Source organism: Rhineura floridana, chromosome 1 (assembly GCF_030035675.1).
Source record: "Rhineura floridana isolate rRhiFlo1 chromosome 1, rRhiFlo1.hap2, whole genome shotgun sequence".
Taxonomy (NCBI): Eukaryota; Metazoa; Chordata; class Lepidosauria; order Squamata; family Rhineuridae; genus Rhineura; species Rhineura floridana.
Genome location: NC_084480.1, coordinates 183622871 through 183645073, shown reverse-complemented (window position 1 = coordinate 183645073; position 22203 = coordinate 183622871). Strand labels below are relative to the sequence as shown.

Sequence of the window (22203 nt, the reverse complement as noted above, 5' to 3'; positions counted from 1 at the left end):
ATGGCTCCTCCTAATTGTTAATTTAAAAAAAAAGAAAGAAAGAACTGCTTAAAGTCTTTCCCTCTGTTCCTACAGGTATAGCAGCAATGCTTGTCTCCTTTCTTGTGGGCTTATACTATAATACCATTATTGCCTGGGTGATGTGGTATTTCTTCAATTCTTTCCAAGAGCCACTGCCCTGGAGTGAATGTCCACTTAACGAAAACGGAACAGGTATAGAATATGGCAGGAATGCTTATAATAGTTAGCAATCTATCATATTGATGTTTCTCTTTACAAAGAGCATAATAAATATGAAAGCAATTGCAATGCCAGCTTTTACCAAAGACCATTTGAAATTAATGATTTAGGACGCAATCCAGCTGATCTTTCTGCTGGGCTTGGGGGACTTGGATGCTGCGCACCTCTGGCTGTGCTGGCAGGCTCCCAGCAACACCGGGCTCCACTGACAGCAGACCTCTGCTGTGGCTGAGCTGTGCCACTGCCAGGAGCCTGCCGGCACTGCCAGGGGTCTGCCAGGGACAGACAGCCTGGCAGATAGAGGGTTGTGGAAGCCCCCAAAACAGGGCATTCTGGGAGTGTGATGGGGGGATTTACATGAGATCCTCCTCGCATTCGGAGCCCTCCCCTGGTCCTGATCCGCTCAGAAACTCTGTTGGACAAAAGGTGGGTGCAGTAAAAAAAAATTGTAATGTTCGTCTACGGCCCCTGTTCATTTGGATTGCTCTGTTAATCTGTTTGCTGGAGAGAACAACACTAGTAAAGTTTCCTTAAGATCATTTTATATTGTAAGGCTCAGAGTAGGATAATTTTTTCACCTATTGTACATAATGTGTTGGATCCAGTAAATTAGTTGTCCTTACTACCAGTCTACGTCATTCTAACATTTAGCAACAAATACAGGCACATCTATGCTGTCTTATACCAAGTCAGACCATTGGTCCACGTAGCTCAGTACTGTGTACTCTGACTGGCAGTGACTCTCCATTGTTTCAGGCAGAAGCTTTTTCCAGCCCTAGTAAAGCTTCCTTAATTAAAATAGAATTTGACACCTGGATGTACCTACATTTCGGAGTACCTCACCAGTTTTGCATGTTCAAAGTTTGCCAGAAAGAGGGAGCGATATTTGAAAATGGTTACCCTGTGTCACTTAACATTTCTATAAATTATTATAAGGTATATCAAGTAACCAGTACAAATGCCAGAAAATTTTCAGACTGAATCCCTATAAAATTCCCACAATGTCTGAAATTAGTTTAGTTCATGTTCCTTGAAGTGGAAGTAGGGATTAATCAGTTTATTAGTTAAATGGGTGTCTCTGATTAACTGGGCAACAGGCTATTTCAAATATTTTTAATACAGTACTTAGAAGAGCCATATGAGGGTTAGGTGCCTTCATAGAAGAAGCATTACCTCCTGTGTGTGAGAGAATAAGTGAATGCCTGTTCTAAGAATGTGGCTGCTATGATATGTGATGGTGCCTCAACTTTGGAACACCCTCCCTAAAGAGGCTCACCTGGCACCAGGCCTTTTGTAGATTATTGTTGGAATTATGTTCTATCCTGCTTTTGCTTTTTGAGGTTTAGCTTTGTTTTACCAAGTTTATTTGTTGGTGTGACAGACAGCAGGAGACTACCCTGCAGTGCGCAGCCAAACATTTTCCCTTTCTCCTTATGGGAGCGAGAGATTCCAACTACAACAGCATATACATGCACCATCCAAAAACAAAGGCAGTGTGCTTTTTCCTTCAAAACTATTGCTTTAGTCATATGACAGGGTATGGGGATCAATCAGTTAAAATACACTTCATTGATCCACTTTGATTTCTTTAATTGGGCAATAACTGTTAAAATCTGTTCACAACTAAGTGTCACAGGTCATTTTCTCCTTCCTTGCAAAACTCACATTCTTTCTTGCCAATGTTCTGGAAGTTAGAAATCAGGCACTGTCTCTGCTAAATTTCAGATGCCAGGTTAAAACCATTTTATTTCAGGAGGCCTTTGCACTATGAATGCTGTTCTGATATTTCTATTTCTGGTGTTTTAATCTGTGTTTCAGATTTTGTATATTTTATGTTTTAGTCTAAGCCACTTTGAGACATATAGTGGAAAGTGGGGTATAAGTTCTTTATATAAAATAAGAGTACACACTTTGTTTAAATTAATGAGAGATATGCGAGAGAGCACTGTGATTTTCATTACAATGGGGCTTGCACTGAGGAACTTCCCACTAGATTACACCATAAGTTAATAGGACTGTGTGTTTGGTTTCAGGTTTCTTGGAAGAATGTGGAAAGAGCTCTCCTGTTGATTATTTCTGGTACAGGAAGACATTAAACATCTCCACTTCTATCGAGGATTCTGGAACTGTGCAGTGGTGGCTTCTGTTAAGTTTAACATGCGCCTGGGGAGTGCTGTATGTGTGCACGATCAGAGGCATTGAAACAACAGGAAAGGTACTTCTATCTGATATGCATGAAGGAAGAGCTGCTTCTTATGTTCTGTTTTCCACACTTGGAGTGGCTCCTGTAAGGTATTCCAGGGAGTGCATTTAATTAAAAATATTACATTTTAGTGGTTGCTACAGGTACCCTGGATGGGGAAAGAGAAAGTATGGAAGAATATAATTGGGCTGGGAAAGGGTGAAACATTCTTCTTGTTGCCTGCCACTTCTCCCCTGTAAATTGTTCCCCAACCTACCTCAGCACTCACTTTATTATTTTATGTATTTGTTGCATTTATCAATTGCCTCATGCAATGAACCTCTAGGCCAGGGATGAGGAACCTTTGGCCCTCCAGATGTTGCTTAACTACACCTCCCACCGGCCCCAGGAAAGCACAGCCAAAGGCCAAGGATGATGACGTACAATATAAAACAAGAGTTTAAAAACATGTTAAAATACAAGCAATTCATAAAAATAAAAAAGCTTAGCAACAAGAAAAGCAACAGATATCAGCACCAACACACACACCAAAGTAAAAGAACCACATACAAGACAACAAAGAGAGGGATGGAAATCCCATGTTTGCTGCTGCATGTCTAGCTGTGGCCTTGTTAGTAAAAATAGACTCTTGTCTCAATATGTGACCTGTAAACTCTAGAGAAATTGCAATCTGTGCTATCGGGAGGCCATGTTTTAACGTATTGCTGAATGACTGCTGAAATCATTTGTGTGTATATACAGATGCAAGCCAGATTCTTATATTGCTAGTGTACTATGGGATTTCCTTTCATGTGATTCAGTCTCTGCCTGCTCTAGTAACATCTAGATAGAAAAACCACATGGGGAGAGGAGTGAGTGATGTGATTGTGACTAGTCCAAGGTCACCCAGCAACTACATGGCTGAGTGAGAATATGAACTGTGGTCCAACACTCAAACCACTACATCACACTGGCTTGCTTAGTGTTGCTGTTTGCAGTTTTTCTCCAGATTTTCCTCCTTTCCATGCAGTTTTTAACTGAAACAAATTTACTTGATGCTTTCAATTTTTGTTGGGGTTTACATAGTGCTATCAGTGCACATGGCACTTTATGGAGTAACATAGAGAAAGACAGTCATCTACTCTGAGAAACTAACAATCAAAATTTCAATAGTGTCGGTGGCAAGAGAGCTAGGGAAGGAATGAGAAAAATAAGGATAACAAAAGAGGAATATTCATGTTGTGCATACTCAATTGTACACATTCCTTCTACAGGCGGTGTATGTAACATCAACACTTCCTTATGTTGTGCTTACCATTTTCCTGATCCGTGGCTTAACACTGAAGGGATCGGTCAGCGGAATTAAATATCTCTTCACACCTAATGCAAGTATTGTTGGATTTTTTTCAATTAAGCAGCAGAATTGAAATTTTATGATTTTAGCATCAGATGAAAAATTAGCCATTTCCAGCATTGTTTATCTTCTGGATATCATTAAGACTTCAGTGACCAAAGTCATTTAGATTTTTTTTTAAATGTGGCGCACTTTGCCCTCATCCATACATTGCCTGGGGTGTTTGCATAGTGGAACAGTGGTGTCCCTCCCTTCCCTTACTCACCATGCAGATGGTTTATGAGCTGAAATGGCATGCAAATATGCAGATTCAGCAGTTTTCCAGGTGACTTGAGGGGTTGCAGTTCTGTTCCACCTCGCCGTATAAACCGTCAAAATCTGTCGTGACTCTGATTGACTCATCTCTCTGAAAAGGAGCATGGAAGGAGCCACAGTTCAGTGGACACATACACAATTTACAGGTCAGTCCAGGTTCAAACACTGCCATATCAAGTAAAAAGATCTGAAGTAAAAGACCTGGGAGAGGCTGCTGCTTCAGACCTTGCAGGGCTGTTAGCAGTCAAAGTTGTCAGGAATGGACTAGATGGGCCCAAACTGACTTGATATAAGACAGAGTTTTTATCACCAAGCTTCTGCCTGGCTAAAAGCACACATACACATAATCTTCCTTGCCTTCTTATCCATACCATACCCTTCTTTCCCCTGTTGACTGTCCACTCAACTGTGACCTGCCACCTGCCTTCTGGATTATGCCTTGAACTACAGGAATAGGATAGTCTTAGTGGTTGGGTTCTCCCATGCCACACTTTATGTTAAACTAACAGATTGCATGCTCAGAGTCATGGTCTGTGCTAGGATTTCCTTTTGTTCTATTTAAGCTGTAGTTATTTCATTTTTAAAGCCCTATTTTCTGTTCCTCAGGTTGCTGAATTGGCTAATCCAGTCACTTGGCTTGATGCTGGAGCACAAGTATTCTATTCTTTTTCACTTGCCTTTGGAGGTCTCATCTCATTCTCTAGTTACAATTCAATTCAGTAAGTTGACATTACAAATAGAAAGACTTACTCAATTTTAAGAGCATGATTTCATAATTTGTAGTAATTCCTTTCTTAATAGTAACACTCACCAGCCCTATTTCATTACCATCTAGGAGTAGAAGGGCATAATTTTCCTGGTCAAAAGCAAATGGGAAGAACAACATAAGGTAGCTAAAAAATGGCGGCCTAGAAAAGTCCTCCCTTCTCCTTTCTCTCATGTTGAAGACTCTATGTATTGCTATCTATAGTGCAATTCTTATAATGGAAGATGTAGAAAACTGAGCAACCAGGACAACTGATAGATCACAAACACACATGGTGTTGTGCAGAGAGAGAGAGAGAGATCCATTTATATCCCACCTGTCCTTCAAGGAATTCCAGGTGGCATAAGTGCTTCTTCTACTCCACATATATATTAAACCCTCACAACAAAACTGAGAAGTACGTAAAGTTGAGAGGCAGTAACTGGCCCAAGATCACCACGTGAGCTGCTTAGCTGAGTAGGAATTTGAATCTGGATCTTCCAGGTATTAGACTTACACTTCAACAATATATATTGCATGCAAATGCAGGTAAAAATAAATTACAGGAATAATATTCTGAATTCATTTGTTTCTATGTTTTAATTTCCAGCAATAATTGTGAAAAGGATGCTGTAATTATCTCTATGATAAATGGTTTCACATCCATTTATTCAGCCACTGTCATATATTCAATTATTGGATTCAGAGCAACAGAGAGATATGACGATTGCTTTGGCCAGTAAGTTGCTTTTCTGTTTTCCAATTAACACATTCCTGATTATTGGATCATTTCTTCCTAATATCTCTACCAATTGCACAGACAACTATCATTCCAGGGGTTTATGGAATCGGTTGTCTGTTCTAAGAAGTGAACAGCACAGATGGAGCTGGCAGTGGCATGGGAAAACGGAAAGAGCCTCGTGCCCAGCAGTGAACATGCTGTTGTTAGATATTTTTCACTCACAGATCACCCGTGTAAATTAATATTCCAGTAATATTAATATTCTAGCCTTCTTACTTTCATAAATGTGATGTTACACATAAAGGTGATGTCTCTCTATTTTGTATTTTCCCATTGTCCCTATAGCTATATCTACTTATTGCTTTCTAATTCTTCTGTTGCTGAGTGCATGTGGATTATGAAAAAGATCCTTACAATGGGTTTTTCCCCTGAGGTTTTGGGTAATTATGGTCTAAAGAAGGCTCAGCTTTGATACTCAAAGGATAATAGACCTAGATTTACATCATGTGAGAATTGTAGCCGATAACTTTCAGTCTCCACTAAGTAATAAAGTTGAAGCCTTTTAAGTTGAGACCTATCCCAGTCTGCGTCTGTGTTGGAATTGCTTTTTAATACGTTCTTAAACCTTATTTTAAAAATGTTTTTAATCTTAGATGTTTTGAAAGCTTTTTTTAAGTAACGTTTTTGAAGATGTTGTGTTTTAATGTGTTTTAAAGCTTTTTTATGATGTTTTAATGTTTTTGGTGCTTTTGTTTGCTGCCCTGGACTCCTGCTGGGAGGAAGGGTGGGATATAAATAAAATAATAATAATAATAATAATGATAATGATGATGATGATGATGATGATAATAATAATAATAATAATAATAATAATAATAATAGTAGTAGTAGTAGAATTATCAGAGCCTCATACTTGTAGACGTTAACTATTTACAAATACAGGAGAGCATTTATGCACATTCATTTTAATATTTTGCCCTTTGCTCTCAGCTTAGCCAACAACTTTGTCCTTATAGAACAGGAATCTTTTGGTCATAGTCTTCCGCATTTTATGTAGGGAGCTAAGAGAGAGGCTAATTCTAGCTTTACTGAGAACTCTACTTGTAAGAGCCACTATTACTTTGCTATCTTCTTATTTAATTGATGACTCTGTTTATGTTACTGATAAGGTAGCTAAATTCTTCCTATCTTCAATAGAAATTAGAAAGTAAATGGTGAAAGAACTTACTATTAGGCCCTCTGTAATCTATCTGTATGATATTTAATGCATGAATCTGTGACTATAATACATTTATTTATTCATTAATAATTATAATGATGAAACCCAAGAGCTTTATGTGATAAAACTAAAGAGGCACTGACAGTTTTCCATTCCCATTTGCAGAAATATCCTCACTCTGACAAATGCATTTGATTTGCCAGAAGATAACATAACTCAGGAAAACTTTGAAAAAATGCAAGCTTGGTACAACGCAACAGAACCAGCAACTTTTGCGACTCTTACATTTAAGACTTGCAACTTGGAATCATTTTTAAATGATGTAAGGTGATGATGTAAGGAAGGAATATCATGTAGAATGATATATGTGCATGCTGTGGCAAAATGATAGCAACTTAGCAAGAGTAAAATGAAGGGCTTTATATCACTAATATTCATAGTAAAAGGGAGAGGAAGTGTAGAGGAAGCTTAGAAATGTTTACATAGTATACTGGTTATATGATTTTCCACTTACAGTTTGGCTCCGAGATTTTTCATATTGGATTAGATTTCCTTTCCCTTACCCACCAACTTACCTGTTTGTATTTAAACGCTTGCATTTCATGTTCTCCCATGAAGTTTTTTTTCCCCTTGACACTTTCCGGGCCAGTACAAATATAATAGAATAGGCATGTCAATTGTCTACACCCCCTACCCTGCTCCTTATCTCTGTTGTACAAATTTCACAAACTTCCCTTGTTTGCCTTAACAATGCTTACATTGGCACTGATATTAACCATGGTTAAGGTTAATCAGGATCTGAAACCAGGATTTGGATCTGGTTAGCTGATCCTAGTTAAGTGGAAACAGGGTTAGAATTAAACATGGTTAAGATGATTGCCAGTGTAATGCAACTGTGGTGTTTTTTAAAAAAAACACAGTGGAAGAATCAGAGAAATATGTGCCATATAGGTGAAGCCAGAGACACATGTTTTCATATTGTTGAGCCTTGATTGGCCAACAGCTCGCTGGCACATGTCCCCTGTATGTTTACAAATGTACCATTACTTTACACCCTTTAGTTTGCGCTGCAGCAGAGAATGCATATTTATCAACACACAGTGGACATGAACTTCTCTTAGGAATACCTGAGGCCGACAAGGCTACTTTATAGTACTGTATAGTGCTTTCTATATAGTGCTTTCTGTGCTGGGCTAAACCTTTTTGATTCTCTCAATTCTAAAAAGTGATTCTAACAAGCAGAGATGATTTGGTGGATGAAGTGGCAGTTATGGGAACTCTGGGTGAAAGTGACCACACCATACTTGAATTCTTGATTTTAACAGAAGCAAAAGCTGAGAGTAGCCATACACGCACCCTGGACTTCAGGAAAGCTGATTTTAATAAACTCAGAACAATTGTAAGTACCGTTCCATGGCAAGAGACCCTAATGAGAAAAGGAGTCCAATGGGTGTGAGTTTCTAAAAAAGGAAATTCTAAAAGCGCAATGTCAAGCAATTCCATCAAGGAAAATAAGGGGGAAACAGCAGAAGAACCCAATGTGGCTTCACAAAAAGCTTAGAGAGGACCTGAAAACAAAAAAGGACACATACAGGAAGTGAAAAGAAGGCTAGGCCACAAAGGAAGAGAACAGGCAGGTATCACAGAATTGCAGGGATGGTGTCAGGAAGGCTAAAGCTGAGAATGAGCGGAGGTTAGCGAGAGATGCTAAAAAAAGCATTCTTCAGGTATGTCCATAGTAAAAGACAGGGAAAAGAAATGGTGGCACAGCTACTCAGTGAGAATGGCAGAATAACAGATGACAAAGAAAAGGCAGAAGTGCTCAATTCCTACTTTGGCTCAGTCTTCTCCCAAAAAAGGGTCTATGACCCTCCCAGGAAACATGAAGTAGAAGGGGCAGCATTGGAGCTTGAGAATGATAGGCAAATGGTCAAGGAATACCTAATCACTTGGAACGAGTTCAAATCAGCAGGGCCCAATAAACTGCATCCTAGAGTATTGAAGGAACTGGCTGAAGAACTCTCAGAACCGCTGTATATTATCTTTGCGAAATCGTGGAGGACTGCTGAAGTGCCGGATGACTGGAGGATAGCTAATGTTGTCCCTATCTTCAAAAAGGGCAAAAAGGAAGTACTGGGGAACTACAGACCAGTCAGTCTAACATCAATCCCTGGAAAAACTCTGGAGCAGATTATAAAGCAGTCAATCTGTAAGCACCTTGAAAACAATGCAGGGATTGCTAGGAGCCAACATGGATTTATGAAGAAGAAATCCTGCCAAACGAATCTTATCACATTTTTTGATTGGGTAACCTGCCTTGTAGACTGTGGGAATGCTGTGGACATAATATATCTCGACTTCAGCAAAGCTTTTGACAAAGTGCCCCATGATATTCTGATTAGCAAGCTAGCTAAATGTGGGCTGGATGGAACAACTATCAGGTGGATCCACAGTTGGCTCCAGAAACTTACTCAAAGAGTGCTTATCAATGGTTCCTTCTCAAACTGGACAGAAGTAACGAGTGGGGTACCACAGGGCTCGGTCCTGGGCCCAGTGCTCTTCAACATTTTTATTAACGACTTAGATGAGGAGGTACAGAGCATGCTTATCAAATTTGCAGATGATACAAAATTGGGGGGCACAGCTAATACCATGAAAGACAGAAACAAAATTCAAAGGGATCTTGATAGGCTGGAGCATAGGGCTGAAAACAACAGAATGAAATTCAACAGGGATAAATGCAAAGTTCTACACTTAGGAAAAAGAAACCAAATGCACAGTTATAAGATGGGGGATACTTGGCTCAGCAATACGACATGTGAGAAGGATCTTGGAATTGTCGTTGATCACAGGCTGAATATGAGCCAACAGTGCGATGTGGCTGCAAAAAAGGCAAATGCTATTTTAAGCTACATTAACAGAAGTATAGTTTCCAAATCGCGTGAAGTATTGTTCCCCTCTATTCAGCACTGGTTAGGCCTCATCTTGAGCACTGCATCCAGTTCTGGTCTCCGCACTTCAAGAAGTATGCAGACAAACTGGAACAGGTTCAGAGGAGAGCAACAAGGATGATCAGGGGACTGGAAACAAAGCCCTATGAGGAGAGACTGAAAGAACTGGGCATGTTTAGCCTAGAGAAGATAAGACTGAGATATGATACCACTCTTCAAGTACATGAAAGTTTGACACACAGAGGAGGGCTGGGATCTCTTCTCATTCATCCCAGAGTGCAGGACACGGAATAATGGGCTCAAGTTGCAGGAAGCCTGAACATCAGGAAACACTTCCCAACTGTTAGAGCCTTACGACACTGGAACCAATTACCTAGAGACAGGGCCGGTTTTAAAGGGTGGCCAGGTTGGGCACTGGCCCAACGGCCCCTGGAGCTACAGGGGGCCCCTCAGCTGCCCCTCCGCTCCCCTTCTGTGATCTGTGCCCCCCATGTCCCCCCACATCTCCCCACTTACCTGCCTGCTGTCTTTTACCATTGCCCTTAATGAAGATGGCGGCCACGGTTTCCCTAAGGTACTGAAGCCCCTGCCGCCATCTTAGTTGATGGCAGAGATGCGCGCGTGTAGCACGCATGCAAGCCATCAACAAAGATGGCGGCAGAGGCTTCATCCCCTTAGGGAAACCGTGGCTGCCATCTTGGTTAATGGCAATAGTAAAAGACAAGAGACAGGTAGGTGGTGTGGGGGTGGGTTGCGCACGCGCAAATGCGCACACACCCCAGGGCCCAGGGCAAGCTGATGCCCAAGGGTCCCTGCATTCCTGGAGCCGGCCCTGCCTAGAGAGGTAGTGGGCTCTCCGACACTGGAGGCATTCAAGAAGCAGCTGGACAGCCATCTGTCGGGAATGCTTTGATTTGGATTCCTGCACTGAGCAGGCAGTTGGACTTGATGGCTTTATAGGGCCTTTCCAACTCTACTGTTCTGTAATTCTGTGATAAGCTTTTTTCAATCTTAGATGAAGTATTATTTGTATCACCTGGATTATTTGTATAAGGAACATAGGAATAGCCAAGTTGGATTATTTATTTATTTCAGATAGTTATATTCCACTTCATATTCAGAATTTCTAAGCAATGTACATAAAATGTTTTTTGTAAAAATGTACAAAGAATTGTATGGTGATTATTACGTTATGAGATTACTTACTCATCCACATATGTTTCAGAGTCACATAAGCAACATAAACAGGTCATGCTCCAAACATGCCACAGTGTTAAGCCGAGGTTTGTTCTTGACTTACCAATCATGGTTTGTTTGAATGAAAGAGTTCCTGGGTTAGATGTAATGTAAAGTCAGGGATTGCAGTTTGTTGCCTCTACTCATGCCAGGGAAATGCTGAAACGGGAATCATATCCAAACAGGAATCATTTCTGCCACCCTGGGCTCCTATTGGGAGGAAGGGCGGGATATAAAGTACGAGTAGCGCTGCAACTAATGATGCAGCTGGGTCAAAGCCGAAAGGAAGCCCAGAGGCTGATGCGCACAGATGCGAAAGGAGAGTCCGGAGTTGTACGACACACGCAATAGGAACATGGAATGTGAGAAGCATGAACCAGGGAAAGTTAGAAATTGTCAAGCAAGAAATGGAACGCATCAATATTACAATACTTGGTGTGAGTGAATTAAAATGGACGGGAATGGGACATTTTCAATCAGGCAACTACAAAAAATTTTATGCAGGAAATGAGAAATCAAGAAGAAACTGGGCCATTGTGTGACCCAAATGCAAGTATTATATATGTATATGTATGAGAGAGAGAGAAAATTCTGTTTACCTTCTCTGCAACATTCATAATTTTTTATTTTTTATTTTACATATGATTGTTGGTGCTTGAACAAAAACGATTATTTTCTCTGGTTCTGTTCTTGCGGACTGCCTTGGGCACTTTGATAGAAAATAGTAATAATAATGAGTAAGGGCACAGCATTTGGATGCTAATTGATATAGTTTAGTTGGCTTAGGAAGTTTTCCATAGTTGGTCCAATTGGAATGCCTCACAAATTTATCTTAAAATGATTAATATTTTAAATATTTTGTATGTCTTATTATACCAATTGGTATTTTTTGCAGGGTGTTGAAGGAACTGGCTTAGCATTCATTGTCTTCACTGAGGCCATCACCAAAATGCCTGTCTCCCCATTATGGTCCATCCTCTTCTTTATCATGCTGTTCTGCTTAGGTTTATCATCTATGTTTGGGAATATGGAGGGTGTTATGGTACCACTGCAAGATCTCAATATTATACCAAAGAAATGGCCTAAGGAACTTGTAACAGGTTAGTTGTAAATAGTGGTATAATTACGGTGGGGCAACAGAGGGATTGCAAAATGGTAATCAGAAGCCAAGTGGTACACTGACATTTTAAAAAAATGAATTATGTAAATATGTTCAGTACGAAATAACAAAACATGTTTAAAGATGGTGGGTAAAAAGTCAGCAACTTGCTCAGTAGTTCAGGGATGCAAGTAGGCCAGACAGAGTAAAATCATCGCAGCTCCTTGTTGACTCTGCATTTGCTGCCAAACACGGTAAAGAAAATCCTGCTACTGAATATTGCGGTGGAGGGGAGAAAATTGCAAGCATGTAACTTTGGGTAGCTGTCAGCTTTTTTGTTTTTGCACAACAGTTCTTCTGAGCTAGATCTGCCTGTCTGAGGAGAACTTTGAATTTCAACAACATTAACCTTACCCGACTGTAACCATTCTTAATTTGCCTCCATACCAGTTCCTGGGGATGGAGGGGATTTCTACCCTGGACTTAGAAATGACTTATCAGTAACTGAAGAAGACCTTTCTCCTCTGGTGTCCCACGGACAGAATAGCTTTGTTCACACATTATGATAAACTATAGATGGCACATTTTTGGTCTGTTTGTGTTCTCCCTGCTAGTGTCCACAGGAAAGAAACCATGATCCTTGGCTCAGTGGTTTGTCTGAATCAGAGATCCTGCTTTGTTTCTGTCCCAACAAACCACAGTCTGTGCCCAAGGATTGTTTTTTGATTAGTGATCATGCTTTGTTGGAGCAAAACAAACTATAATCCCCGATTTGGATATAACACTAAGCCAGGGATAGTGATTTCTTTCTTCCCAACATGAACGGGAGGTGGGTGGGAGAGACAAACAACCCAGAAAAGTGTGTTTGCGATAAACCGTTAACTATGGTTTATGTGATGTGTGAAAATTGGGTCAATAAATGTTCTTGTCCAGCTAATTTGATGTCTGAGGTATTGCCAACATTTCTTATATTATTTATTTAAGTTTTCAGTTAATCTCTCTGCTTTATATTTTATTTAAGAATACACAATTGTGTTTGCTGTACCTTTACAGGTTTGATTTGTGTGGGGTCTTACTTGATTGCCATTATTTTTGTGCTGAGGTCTGGAAACTATTGGCTGGCTCTGTTTGATGGTTTCGCTGGATCCATTCCTTTGCTGATAATCGCTTTCTGTGAGATGTTTTCAGTTGTCTACATATATGGTATAGACAGGTAAGATGTAACATGTTCTCAAATAGAAAGCATCTCTGGATTCTTACTGGGATTTCCCTAGCCAGAAACACTCTGGGTGGATTGAGGCAAGCCACTTATTCTCTCACCTCCCCATCTGAAGTGCAAGGAAAATAATTCTGGTTCATCTTATAGGAGCATCTTATAAGCTGTGTAAAATGTTATAGTGTGTGTAAAATGTTTTGTCCCCTAACAGGTTCTGTATAAATGCTACATGCTATTTATTCTAAACAGTCATTTTGAACGCACATATTACAAATGAACATTGTGCTGCTTCATTGAAAGGTTCTGATAAACACACTTTAATGGGGCTCATGTGTGTTACTTGTGGCAGAAGGCGACTCCTCACATTGAGGGGGCAATCCAAATCCAAGGCAGCCAGTTAGGGGGGCTTTGTAGAGTAGGAGGCCACTGCTGTATTTACAGCACTGCCATGCGTGACAGATAGGGTGGAAGGGGGGCCAGGATGATGGCTGTGCTAGCTTGATGCTACCACATGACGGCAGAAGGACTAGCACAGCCCCTCCCCACCTCTGGAAGATCTCATTTGGGGGGCTTCTGCTGGAGGGTATCCTGCCGACGGCATTTCCATCTGCCTGCTTTGCGGACTGAAAGGAAAACTATGCATCAGCAGAGTATGCTTGTGTCACTCTGTCAGTGGCAGCCAGCAGGAAGGCGAGCTGAGTGGAGGGCCACCTTTGGCACAAGGGAGGTTTGGATTGCTCTGTGAGATTTCAAGGCATGGGGTATCTTGTTCCCTGCACACCCATATATAAACACAAGACTCAAGTTATTTTCTGTGGGTCAATTTTTGGTTGTATTGTGGTATGTGTATCCATCTCTTTTAAATTTAATCTTGGTTCGAACTTGTCAACATTGTTGTCATTACAGCAAGTTTTTATTTGTACTTGTTCGAAGACAGTAGGAAGTGCTCCTGTGTCTTGAAATCATGCCCTGACAACTGGCTTTGATCTATGTCTAAAGTCATACATGGGTTTACATCACTTGGTTTCTCTGTGTTCAATAACCAGCCTTTGAACGTGGGAACCAATTTGTTGCAAGCCATAGATCTTAGGTAATGCAAGCAGATGTGAATGTTCTGTCTGTTGTGTCATATCTGTTCACATATGCCAGTTATAAAGGAACGAATAGGCATGTGTGAATCAGCCCGTAATCTGTCTAAAACAGTGTAGCCTCTCTAAACTTTCTTTCTCTTTATTACCAGATTTAACAATGATATTAAGTTCATGATTGGGCACAAACCCAATATTTTCTGGCAGGCTATGTGGAGAGTTGTCAGCCCCCTCATCATGTTAGTTATCTTCTTGTTTTACTTTGTGGTAAAAGTGAATGAAAAATTACAATACATCACCTGGGATCCCGATTACGTAAGTAGTACACAAATTCAAAGAACCACGCCTCAAATATTTTATGAGCTTCTCTTCAGTCATGCTGCACCCACCGTGTCTTTGTCTTTCTCAAACTGTAGTTGCAACCCTTGTCTCTCTCTGCCCCCCCCCCAGGATTATTTGCTGAAGATCTTGTTAGGGCAGATGGGGAAAAGCAATTATCTGTTCTAAATTGGCTACTAACTGAAAGTAAATAATTGATCTTCAAGTTACAGCACTTCTGCTTTGCAAGGAAACTCAGTTCCCTTTGGAGGTGCTGTGGGCCAGTGCCAGTAACTAGACCTGGCATTAAAGTGTGTGTCTGCATGCACACAGCTGCACAAGGTGATATGTAATAGCAGGTGAAGGAATTAAAAGTACGCAGCAGGGGTAGATGTTGGCTCAGTGGTAGTTAGGGTTAGAAAGAGCTGTCAGTGTTGGTCCTCATTTCCATTCTTATGAGTTTCTCATATTGCCAATATTAAATCCAATTCTGCAGCAATTTGCAATTTTTAAAAAAATCCTCATGAAAATTCTTCAGCGTTTTAATGTGACTTTCTCCTACTAAACACATATTCGCAAACAATTTCTCCTAATATAATGCATTTTTGTATGTTATTTGCACTAATACCGTACAGTAGGGCCCCATTCATACAGCGGGTTACGTTCCGGACCCCTGCTGTAAGGCGAAAACCGCTGTAAAGCGGAATGTATTGAAGATAATGGTGCGCATTGCGCGAAAATGACACGAAAATGGTGCGCGACGAGCATAAACCGCTGTAAAAGCGGAACAAGCGCTGTAGGAGCGAGGCCTTTCTGCAATTGACAACCGTTGTATTAGCGGAACGCTGTAAAGCAAAGCGCTGTAAAGTGGGGCTCTACTGTATTTGCATTTTGTGCATATTTTCCCCATAATATATTAATTTTCATAAACATTCTTTGTTTGGAGACCTGCATTCCAACATTCAGATAAGTGTGAATTTTGAAGGATGGCCATATTTTTGTTCTAATATTGTTTTGGAAAGTGCGGATTTGATAAATTTGGCTTTAAATGTGAACCAAAATGAATTTCTCCTCCATCCCTAGTGGTAGTAGAGCATATCTTGCCTGCAGAAGGTCCCATGCTCAATCGCAGTCACTGGATTCTCCAGTTAAAAGGATTAGGTAGCAGGTGATGAAAAAAGATTTCTGCCTGAGGCTTTGGAGAGTTGATGACAGGCAGAGTGGACAATCCTGAGCTGGATGAATCAATGGGTCTGACTTGGTATGAGGCATCTCCTATATTCTATTACTGACCCACTATGAAGAATAATTTTGTAGCATCTGTGTTGAGTTTAAGGACGGCTGTGCTCCGTTAAAGGTGCTGCTGGAGAAATGTTAGAATCTTACTACTCTATAATAGAAAGAGTGCTTCTGCTGTTGTTCAGTGAGTCATCTTGGAACACCTTATGCAAACAACTTTCTGGCTGCTGCTCTTCAAGGAATAGCTGCTAGCCAGAGTAACTTGTCTCTTACTCTCTTTTCCACTGACAGTAATATTTAGTAGCTGAATGTGCTTTGCTATGTTGGGCAGTGAGCCAAGGAGAACTGCAGTGGTGCTGCTCTTCCCAACCTGCTGCTTTCACAAGGTCTCTGAGCAACCTGAACTGTGGCCTTTTATGTACTGTTTTGAAAGGATGTCTAATTATTCCAAACCATAAAGAAAACATTGCATAACTTAGATGTTGTTGGACTCCAACTCCTATTAGCCCAAGGCATTTTGTGAGTAAGAGTTGTGTGTCCAAACAGACACTCGGTCCAAGCTTTTCAACACCCAGTGGAAACAATTGGGCACATACAATTTAATCAATGTACCAAGAACACAAATTCAGATTGGAAGCCTCTGACACACAGACTAGAGGTATGAAATTTTATTGAAATTGAATAGAAACAGTAGAACATAAGGGCACATTACACAATAATTCTTAGGATTCTTACAAACCACCAGTCTTTTCGAAAAACTTCTTAACAAATTCTCCCTACACACTGTGACGTCTGGCTCTCTGAATCTTCGTTCTTTGTTTGTAATTCTGCTACAGTAGGACATGCATCACAAGCAGCAGTTTTTTAAATTTTAATGCATTTACTGGTATTTAATGATGAGTAGGCAGGCTAGTAAAAATTGCCCCTCCCAGCATGGCCAATGGTCAGGGATGGTGGCAGTCGCAGTCCAGCATCATCCATAGGTTCCCAGCCCCTGCTCTAGGTTATTTGGGGATCATTTTGTGTCCCTGTCGAGGCTGGACTTAAATATGGTGCCTGCTTATGCTTTTGCTGTGTCATCTACCACGTTTGACTTTATGTTGAAGTGGCACAGATGTGTGCACATCTGCACCCTACAAGTGGTTTCCCTGTGCCAGTGGCTTCCTGTGGGGCAAATGCATTGTCTCTGGGAATTCCTGCTTTGGGTTTCAAACATTCTCTTGATCCTACTCTTTGCACATAAAAAAATTGACCGACTGCATTCACACCATACATTTTTTCTATTATTCCACTTTAAATAGTCATGATTTCCCTCAAAGAATCATTGAAAGTGTAGTTTATGATTGGTACTGAGAGTTATCAGGAGCCCACCTATTCCCTTTGCAGAGCTATAATTCCCACAGATCCCCAGGAAGAGGGATTAACTCTGGGAACTGTAGCACTGTGAGGGAAATAGGGGCCTCCTAACAACTCTCAGCATCCTTCACAAACTATACTTCCCAGGATTCTTTGGGGGAAGCCATGACTGTTTAAAGTGGAATAAATGTAAGGTGTGATTGTGGCCCTACTGAGAATGTCCGTTTTTCTGTATTTATTTTCCCATCGTGGAAACTATTACAGCATATTTAAAACTTTCCCATCGTAACTTCTCTGTATGTGGAAAGGGAGACATTCCGTCTAGTTCTTTGCCTTAGGTAGCACCATGTCTAGACTCCCTGCAATGCTCTATTAGTATAAAATATATACCATAATATATGGATGTCTTTAGGTTTCCATCTTATATGTACCACACCCTTGCAAGTGCCTGAAATATATCTTTCTTTCCGCAGGAACTATTCCCCAAATCAAATCCGAAACTATATCCTAACTGGATTTATGCTATCATTGTAATCCTTGCGGGAGTGCCAAGCATAGTGATCCCTGGATTTGCTATCTACAAAGGCATCCAATGTTTTGTGAGGAGGCAAGATCCTGGACGGCAAGATCTGGTCAATGCCATATCAGAGGCATCAATAAATGGAGAACTGAAGAATAAGGTGTAACTCACTCTCTCTCTCCTGAAGTGTTACAGAAAGACTTTTAAACACTGCTGTCCCCCTATCCTGAGATCGGACTACTGGAGCTGTTAAAAAGGGTCCCAGAGCCTAAATGGGACAAATATACCTTGAATGACTGTCTTTACCAGTTGTGCTGGTTTAACAGACGGTTAATGCTGATGCCTTTTTTTTTTACCAAACATGCACCTGTGATGCTCTCTTTCTTCCCCTATGTGTGCCACCATGTTGCACAAAGGTAATAATACAAATATGTATTATTAAACAAATGGTATTTGAGTGGGATGTGCACACAGTTGTGATTTAAAAAAAAACACCCTGTGAATATTTCAGTAATTTCCTTTTTGCCTCAAAATTGCTAGCAAGCCATTCTGCCCATTTTAGTTGAACTACAAAAGAAATCACTGCTTATATAGAAGCAGCTGAAGGAACAATTCCTTCTGAATAAAAAGGATGGAGGAGCAGACTAACAGACTTAGTGGAGCAATGCAGATGTTAAAATGCTAGCTTTTTGCAAATGAGGAGTACACTTCACATTCTCTTCCTTATCAATGCTAATGGTTGTCCTAAAATGACGATTTGCAACCATGGTTTAAGTGGATTTGCAAACTATGGTTGGTAGGGATGTTGTAAACATTAACCATGGTTAACATTGGTATGCATGTAACTCCTGAAACTAGCCTTCGCCAACCTGGTTCCCTCCACGTGTTTTGGATTACCATCAGTCCCAGGCCAGAGCTTGGAAGTAACTAGTTACAAGTAACGAATTACTTGTAATTCATTACTTTTTTGAGTAACGAGTGGGTAATTCCTTTACATTTTGATTGTAATAGAACTAGAAGTAATTTTACTACTTTTGTGGAGTAATTGTAACGTTTCCAGAATTACTTTTGGGCATTACTTGAGGGGGGGCAGGGGAAGTCTTCTGCCCCTCTGATTTGTGGATGAAAATCATGTGTCTCAAATTGGGCTTCTGTGCAGTATTGCTCTTTCCTCATGCTCTGTGGATGAGTAGGAGGCGATGCAGGAGGAGGCGGAGAGTGAGACCGGGTGGAGTGGAGAAAACAATTATTTTACAAAATGGATAGTGGTGGTGAAGAATGGAGTGGAGGGAAAAAGGATCCGGAGGTCAAGAACATGGATAAAGGAGGAGGAGGAGGCAGCAGCAGAATGGAGATAAAGAACTGTGGAGGTGAAGTGTGAGTGTGTGAGTGTGAGAGAGAGAGTGAGAGAGAGAGTGAGAGAGAGAGTGAGAGAGAGAGTGAGAGAGAGAGTGAGAGAGAGAGTGAGAGAGAGAGTGAGAGAGAGAGTGAGAGAGAGAGTGAGAGAGAGAGTGAGAGAGAGAGTGAGAGAGAGAGTGAGAGAGAGAGTGAGAGAGAGTGAGAGAGAGTGAGAGAGAGTGAGAGAGAGTGAGAGAGAGTGAGAGAGAGTGAGAGAGAGTGAGAGAGAGTGAGAGAGAGTGAGTGAGAGTGTGAGAGAGTGTGTGAGAGTGTGTGAGAGTGTGAGTACTGTGTTTGCACTTGGCACACAAAGTGGCCTCCACCACCCTCTCTGGCTACTGTGCTGCATTTGCAGTATTTTAACTTTTTTGCATCTCAGGGGAAAATGTTTGCTTGAGTGAGTGTCCCTTAGTTGGTGGCAGGGCAGGGCCTGGGAGGTGGTTAAGTGAGAGAGATTATACTGGCTGGCTGAGTGGGGGGGGATTGCACTTGGTTTGGCGTGCAAAGATCTGAGTAGTGGCCTCAGCCTCCCTCCCCACCACCCTTACCAGTGGAGAGACCACCATTGCTATCTTATGAATAAAAATAATTATTCTACTACCTCTGTATGAGTGTGTTTATTTTTACTGTTGTTTTAGGCTACTTAGATGTGCAGCAGCCAAGGCCAGCACCTTGTAGGGTTTTTTAAAAAGTAACTGAAATGTAATTGTAGTGATTACTTTGGAGGAAAAGTAAAGTAATCAGTTACTTTCAGAGCAATTGCAATTGTAACGGTAATTACTACTTTTTTGGGCCATGTAACTGTAATTTATTACTTTTTAAAAGTAATCTTCCAAGCTCTGTCCCAGACAGCATGGGGAACAATTAGAGATAATAGGTGTTGTAGTCCAAAACATCTTTAAAGGCATGGTTAGTCCCAACAAGGCAAGGGAAGGGCGAGTTTTGCGAGTGTGTGCCCTAGGGGCTAGCCCTTGCTTTTCAAACCATGGCTTCCAGGGAGCAACTGCAGTGGCTCTGTTTCTCAGTCATTCACCAACTCACTTTTATGAGAAGGGGCAAAACTCACATAGGCTATGAGACAAAAACAAATATGTTGAACTGAGTGCCAAAAATAAAAATTGTATGAGTAACTCAATTTGTCATGAGGAGAGGGAGTGACTACACAAAAGAGCACATGTGGTGGAGCACATGCTTAGCATGCAGAAAGTTTCAGATTCAGGGTTCAGCATCTCCAAATAAAAATATCAGTTGGCAAGTAATGGGGGAAAACCCTCTGCCTGAGATTCTGGAGAGCCACTGCTTGCTAGAGAAGACAGTGCTGGGCTAGATGGACCCCACGGCTCTCTCTGACAGCAGCTTCATAAGCTCCTCACAGAGCAGCACTCAAAATAACAGGGCTCCAATGTGCTGTATCTAATTGTACAGAAAGAAATGCTGATACTGGAAATATTTACTAATTTTTGTAAGGTGCAATCTCCGTCTTCCCGTAGGCTTCTAGGTGTTGTATCTCTCACTACAAGGCCAGGTGGAGAAGGGCATCTCTTTATGAACCGAGTGTGAGAAGAGAAGAAACATAAGCAACACTCTCTATAAGCTAGCTTCATTTATTATAACTTGTTTATAGGTGTTTTCAAGAACCAATTGTCATAACCTGATTTAGACTTCTATCCCTTGGAATTTTTATTTTATTTAAGAGAGACCATAAGGTCTCAGGATAGGTTACAACAAAATAATATCCAGATAAAATACATAAGAGTATCAATACAAATAAAACAGCATAAACATAACCATATAAATTCAGCAAAAGAGGTGGGTCCAACAGAACAAAATATCCTAATGGTCTTATGTATTATACAGCTACAAAAGTGGCTGTATATTATAGTCAGCATGGATTTTTTGCATTCCGCAGTGTTAAATTGAAAATATTCCCCATGCCATTCTGATGCTTCCCATATGCTCATTTCAAAACAAAACCTATGCACAAAACAGTCAGAGAGAATCGAGAGTTCAAAGAGTAAGAAAAGAGGGGAAAAACACTCCTTTGGGACTTTTTTCTGTCAGAGTTCTCATAATCTGTTGAAATTAATTAAAAATCAGCCATGTTCACAGAGTACCTGTAATCCTATTACTGATCTTGCCCCATACTCTGACCTCCATCCTCTGCAGTTTAAAAGTTAAAAAAATACCTGGCTGATTTTTAATTAATTTTAAGAAATTTAGAATTGAATTCAGTGATAAGGCTGGGCATGCTCAGTAAGAACCAACGGTCAGGTTTCTAAAAGCCAGACTCACAGCTGCTGGGCTTGCCTAATCAGGGGGCTTCACCCACACCAGACCTTCATTTCACTTTAGAAAGTCATGGCTTCTCCAAAAGAATCCTGGGAAATGTAGTTTGTGAAGGGTGCTTTGGGGAGACTCCTATTCCCCTGACAGAGCTCCAGTGGCCAGAGTGGTTTAACAGTCACCCACTCTGATTGAAGCTCTGTGAGGGAAACAGTGTCTCCTAGCAACTCTCAACATCCTTCACTAACTACACTTTCCAGGATTCTTTGGGAGAAGCCATGACTGTTTAAAGTGAAATAAAGGTCTGTGGCCAGTGACAGCTTTGGTTTAAATTTGGGTGGGAGACTACATATGCCTGCTATAGAATAAAAAGGTGGGGAAACCCTGACAAAATTATACAGTTCACAATGTTTTCCTTTTGGAAAGGAAAGGGGCTTTCCCTCTGCCCAGTGCCCACCCATCCAATCTCCTCCTCCCCTCCCTGCCCCTCCCCCAGGTCAGTTGCACCTATGCTAAGCATAATTGCACAGGAGTAAATACCACTGAACACAAAAAGCATGCAAATGATCAAACCTGCCCTCCCCTCCTCCTTTCTCCTACCCCTCCCTCTTGTCCCTTCCCACCCCCTGCCAATCCCCTCCTCCTTTCCCTTCCCACCCCCTGCCAATCCCCTCCTCCTTCCCCTCCCCTCCTCCTCCCCCA

At 41.1% G+C, this 22203-nt stretch overlaps 2 protein-coding genes across 3 annotated transcripts in view; both read left to right on the top strand.

The window, feature by feature from the left end:
- Window positions 1-19773, top strand: part of LOC133366029 (sodium-dependent neutral amino acid transporter B(0)AT1-like) — a 39541-nt gene extending 19768 nt beyond the window's left edge. For both annotated transcript variants that reach the window (XM_061588672.1, XM_061588662.1), the window contains exons 3-12: window positions 76-213; window positions 2274-2455; window positions 3697-3807; window positions 4698-4810; window positions 5447-5575; window positions 6963-7119; window positions 11880-12084; window positions 13137-13296; window positions 14540-14702; window positions 17774-19773. In XM_061588672.1, coding sequence (XP_061444656.1) covers window positions 76-213; window positions 2274-2455; window positions 3697-3807; window positions 4698-4810; window positions 5447-5575; window positions 6963-7119; window positions 11880-12084; window positions 13137-13296; window positions 14540-14702; window positions 17774-17986 — 1571 coding nt within the window. In that variant the 3' untranslated portion in view covers window positions 17987-19773. The remainder of the gene's footprint in view (window positions 1-75; window positions 214-2273; window positions 2456-3696; window positions 3808-4697; window positions 4811-5446; window positions 5576-6962; window positions 7120-11879; window positions 12085-13136; window positions 13297-14539; window positions 14703-17773) is intronic.
- Window positions 19774-22010: 2237 nt separating this feature from the next.
- The window catches only part of SLC6A18 (solute carrier family 6 member 18), a 63098-nt gene continuing 62905 nt past the window's right edge, over window positions 22011-22203 (top strand). The window contains 1 exon segment of the mRNA XM_061588650.1: window positions 22011-22056. Coding sequence (XP_061444634.1) covers window positions 22011-22056 — 46 coding nt within the window.